The 5,380-nt window shown below is 50.6% G+C and overlaps 1 protein-coding gene across 1 annotated transcript in view; it reads left to right on the top strand.

The window, feature by feature from the left end:
* Positions 1–3,541: 3,541 nt before the first annotated feature.
* The window catches only part of PLK1 (polo like kinase 1), an 11,897-nt gene continuing 10,058 nt past the window's right edge, over positions 3,542–5,380 (top strand). Inside the window, exon 1 of the mRNA XM_018561101.1 lies at positions 3,542–3,907. Coding sequence (XP_018416603.1) covers positions 3,557–3,907 — 351 coding nt within the window. The 5' untranslated portion in view covers positions 3,542–3,556. The remainder of the gene's footprint in view (positions 3,908–5,380) is intronic.

Consider the following 5,380-nt stretch of genomic DNA (forward strand, 5'->3'; position numbering starts at 1 on the left):
TTATTTTAAAAATGTTCAAAATTTTTATTTTTTTAGATTTCAAGGTAGTAGTAACACAACAGTACAAACCAAGGCTACCAGAGAAGACCAAGTACCAGCTTTACAGCAGGGGTGCCCACAATTGTTTGTGTTAAGATCTACTTTTCAAATGACGAGCTACATGAGATCTACCAACTAAAAAAAAACCTCCCTCGCTCTCTCTCTCGTTGGCTCTCTCTCCTGGCTGTCTCTCCTTGCTCATCCTCCTGGCTGTCTTTGTGGCCCTTCGTGATCTACCAGCATCAGCTTTGAGAGCTACTGGTAGATCACAATCTACCTAATGGGCACCCCTGCTTTACAGGGTACCAATCCAATGGCGGATAAGAAATAAAAATGTACCAACAGCAATGACAGTGGAGTCCAATGACAGATGTAATGACACTGGGGATTGGTCACCTCGGTATCGGTTCCACTATCAGGTCTCGTAACTTCCAAGGTTGGAGGTGGGTTGGCCTCCCTAGGTTCTTATAAGAGTAGCACAAAAAAGAATAGATAGGAAGAGGAGGGTTAAGGGAAAGGGTGCGTAAGGGAAAAGGAGTAAGGGAGGGGAGGTAAGGGAAGGGTAAGGGAAGTAAAAGTAAAGGGCTATGGGAAGGGGTTAGCAAGGGGAGGCGAGTAAAAGAAAGGGGATAAGGGAAGGGGTGAGTAAGGGAAAGAGGGCAAGGGAGGCCATGGGTAAGGGAAAGGGGTTAAGGTGAAGGGGAGTAAAGGAGGGGAGGTAGTAAGGGACGGGGTGGGTAAGGGAAGTAAAAGTATGGGGGTAAGGGAAGGGGAGTAAGGTAAGGGTGGGAAGGGGAGTAAAGTAAGGGTGGGAAGGGGGACAAGGGAAGGCATGGGTTAAAGGAAGAGGAGTGAGGTAAAGGGGGATTAAGGGAAGTGGGGAGGGCGGTAAAGGAAGGGGTGAGCAAAAGAAAGGGGCCAAGGGAAGGGCTGAGTAAAGGAAGAGGCATAAGGGGAGGGGGATAAGGGAAATGGTGGGTAAGGGAAGGGGGTGGGTAAGTGTCTAGGTAAAAGGACATCGCGAAGGCGATGGTCAAAGGACAATGGTAGAAAGAATCCCAAACTTACCTAAATGTGATCATGACATCCAATGATCTTGCCGTCATCTTTTTATTAGTACATTTCCAGTGGATTGATACGGAGTCACACAGCTTCCATTCCGAGGGAGGTTCCCCCGATCTTCTGGCCTGGAGCTGGAGCATGAAATCTGCATGTAGAGCCTCCTCTAAGCATCAGCACTCTCACGGGCCTACTTCATAAATCTCGGTGATGGAGGGTCGGAAACCCGGGGACCATCACTCCGGCTCACACCTCCACAGCCACGCTCACATAAGCTGGCCAGACACATGGGGTGTGGATGGGGGAATGAAATTGAATTTTGCCAAAAGGGGGGTCCCAACGGGGCCACACACTGCTTGAGTTTTGGCCAAATCAGCAGGATTTGTCTGAAATTCAACCAGGCTATGGCCAGCTTTACACACGAGAGACCCCTCAGCTTCCAGCAATTCCAAGACTGGTCCGCAAGGTTCCTGTTGGGCACTTGGGGGTCCTGAGTCAGTGGCGTCACTAGGGGGGTGCGGCCCGCACCCGGGAGACACCATTGGAAGGGTAATCCTCATATCCCATCGCACTCCTGACCGAAGGAAGCCCAATGCAGCCGGGCGGGTGCAGCAGTGACAACGGATAACCATTGGAAGGGTGACACCAAAATGACTGACAGTTATTTTGGTGTCACCCCCTCTGAAAAGTTGCAGGAGAGAGGAGGAGACCCGGCGGCATACTTTATCCTGCTGGGTGAACATCTCCTCCTCCCTCTGCTGGTGTCCATCACCAAGATGGCTGCCAGCAGGTATCACCAAGATGGTCGAGCATGCGCGATGACGTTATCGCACACATGCGTGGTGACTTAATGCACGATGGCGTCACAGGAGGTTTTCACCCGGTACCCGCTCCAGATGACACCCGGCCTTGGGACTCCCCTGTGCTGAGTTACAGGACATATGGTGATCAGAGACTCAGGAAGAGTGATGAAACTACAAATCCCGTCATGCTTCTGCCTCTGGGACTCATGCCTGTAGTTGTCATGTAGAGGCAATGCCTCATGGGACTTGTAGTTCCACAACAACCAGAGGGCTAACGTTGCCTTCCCCTGGTTTAGAGCTTGTCCCAGTGACAACCCCATTTCATGTACAAGGGGTGAAAGGGAGTGAAGGGAAATCATCCTGAATAGACAATGCTGAAGGATGAGCACTTAGTGGCGGGATGTTGCGACGCCATTGCATAGGCAATGAATCATCCTTGCAGCACGGGATGTCAAGCACAGGAGGCGGATCTCGGTAAGAATGCATCTGGAGAGGGGGAGGGGGGATCTGTTAGATGATGGTGGGGGACAATTATAATAAGTACACTTATTCTTAAAAATGGTAATGTCATTTCAAAAGTGATTTTCAGTATTTTGTATTAACATAATCTCTGATGATCCTGCCACGAGGTTCATTACTGAGGCACTTCCTGTTACAGGGTGACAACCAGGCCGTTCCTTTGTTATGTGCTGCCTGAGGAAGTTCCAGGGAAGTCGGATGCTGACAGGTGGTTGTCACTGGTGCACTTGTTGCGGGTGACAGGAGAGGCGACAAACGCCGGAAAACGCTGTCAGCGGCTCTGTCTGGGGTCCTGCCCAGCTCACTGCTGTCACTAGTTGACAGAAGCTCATCGGGACACAAGCCAGAGGGTCCGGCTCAGCTCTAGGCAACCACTTAAGTCGATGAGCTTGGCGGGATGGCAGATAGAGCGTCTCGGGTTGCTAAGAGCTCGTGGCCAGTGGGATGCTGCCTGAGGCAACTTCGTCACGCTGCCTCATTATAGGGACGGCCCTGGTGACAACGTTATGTCCTGGTGTTCCAAAGCTCTCCTGCATTGTCACCCTTGTCACATGTTTGCCTAAAGGTGGGACCATGCAGCCATCACTGGGTACACGTGAACAGGAAGTGGCTGTAAAGAGGCTGTAGAACACTCAGATACAAGGAAGCTGGCATAAAAAAAAAACACACACAGAGTTTTAACAAAAATCTGGTAATTATTTATAATATACAGAGCTTTATCAAACATAATGTCATTCAGTTTGGTTTTACATCAACTTTCAGCCATATTTATGGCTCAGCAGCCCTATCTCTCCCCGTCCTCACGACACTTTACCCGCCCACTTTGTCCGTTTGCACCAACGTCCCTTGTCAATAAAGCTAGTCGCGCTCAGCCAGTCCTTTTAAATCTGTCGTATCCCATGGTGCCCCGCGGCCGGCGGATTCGGAATTTAAATCCTATCGGCCAATCAGCGGCGTGCATTGTGCTTCAAAACCAACGGCGGCTAGAGGGCCGGGAGCAGAGAGAGTGCAGCGAATCGGAGCAGCGTCTGTGCCGAGCCGGGTCACCAGCAGCCTGTCCCCGCCGTCTCCAGTCTTCATAACCGCATCCTCAGATCTGTGTCATCCTCCCCCTTTCCCTTCTCCTCCGTGCAAACATGGCACAGGTAGACGGCAGGACGGCCGCTCAGCCCGCCAAGCCTCCCGGCATCCCCGGCTCTACGGCGGTGAAGGAGATCCCCGAAATACTGGTGGATCCCCGCAGTCGCCGGCGTTACCTCCGCGGCCGCTTCCTGGGCAAGGGGGGCTTCGCCAAGTGCTACGAGATTACCGACCTGGCCAGCCGGGAGGTGTACGCCGGGAAGATCGTCCCCAAGTCCATGCTACTCAAACCGCACCAGAAGGACAAGATGACCATGGAGATCGCCATCCAGCGCAGCCTCTCGCACAAGAACGTGGTCGGCTTCCATGGCTTCTTCGAGGATAATGACTTCGTCTATGATTCTGGGGTGATAGGTCTATAAGGGTTGACTGGTCCCTGGACATTAGTGTTCTGTAGTTGGGTAAGGCAATTTCTTTCCCCAGCCATGCTGGGTGTAGTGGGTCCCCCCCCAGCTGCTGGAGGAGATAACTTGCTAATTATATACTGATTATGGCTTCTGGTGATGGTCCCTGGTTTGCATTGCATACTGGAAAGATGAGACATGTAGTCCACCTGCATGCTGAACCTTTCTGCTTGCTCTCCCATATGCACTGATCTCTGGCCCCAGCTCTAGTTTCCATCACTGGCCATGCTGGGTGTTGTAGTTGACCTAGCACGGAGAGCAATGTGTGTGTGTGGTGCCAGTGTACTGAACAGTCTATTGTGTTGGCTGTGTGTACTGGGTATCTGGCTGGTAGGGAAGGCTGGGCATTGTAGTTCCCAAGCGGTGTGGAGCTAAGACAGAACTCCCTGGCTTAGTACTGCTCCAGTGTCTTGGGAATTATTAGATTGACAGCTTGGTTGTTGAAGCGCTGCAGCAGCTATTGCATAGAGGAAGGTCTTTTGTTGGTCCTGATGGGACCATCATGGCTCCTTGGCAGCACCTGGAGAGTGGGGGCTAAGGGGGGGAGTAGTGATAATGTATTTTGCATATATGATCCCTGTAGGATGTGATAGGATTACACAGTAGAAGGTAATATGAGGTTCTGATTGAATCGAAGTCTTAAAATTCTCCATGCCTTTTGTAATGGGGTGAGTTGAGTGTCAGCTCTGCATTTGGCCCCAGAGTCTGCCTGCAGTGAATGCTGGGAACCGTTTGTGTTGCTGGCGTTTCGCTTCTGCAAACTTGGCGAGCTGTCACCTGATTGGCTCTCTAGTCCAGTTTCTATGGGATCAGTGATTAGAGATGGATCACTTGTGTATGTTGCAATATGAGGGTTTGCGGTTTGAGGCTTTCCTGCAAATTCATATGGTAGCTTGTACAGAATAACAAAATTGAGAAATCAAAACAAAATTCAATGTTGTGTTGCGTCCCCCCCTTCCCATTATGACCCTATTCTCTAATCTTACAATGTTGTGCTGATGCAAATATTGATACTCCTTGATACAAAGCCAGCAGCCTGGGGAGATGATACCACAGGTAACATAATTCAATAAATAAAATGCAAACTACGGAGCTCTGTTGCAACGTTTACAATCTAGAAAACAATTTACTGGGTTGCCCTGGAGTTCGGTGTATATCTGAATCAAAGTGGGTGTAGGCAACCAAAACAGGTATTTATTGCTCTTGCATGGTGGCAGGCAAGCTAAATCACATCTCCACACCATCAGATTTTTCCCCCTCCCTCCCCTGACAATTCAGACACTTGGTGGTTCTGGCCTCACCAGGTTGGTGCTGTACAGTCTCCATTATATGCTGCCATCACCATTTATCCCAAAAGAGCGTTCTGCTTTTCCTAGAGGGGTATGATCTCTCTTCCCTCCCCCCCCCCCCCCCCCC

This window comes from Nanorana parkeri, unplaced genomic scaffold (genome assembly GCF_000935625.1).
Source record: "Nanorana parkeri isolate BGI_ZX_2015 unplaced genomic scaffold, ASM93562v1 scaffold19, whole genome shotgun sequence".
In the NCBI taxonomy this organism is placed as follows: domain Eukaryota; kingdom Metazoa; phylum Chordata; class Amphibia; order Anura; family Dicroglossidae; genus Nanorana; species Nanorana parkeri.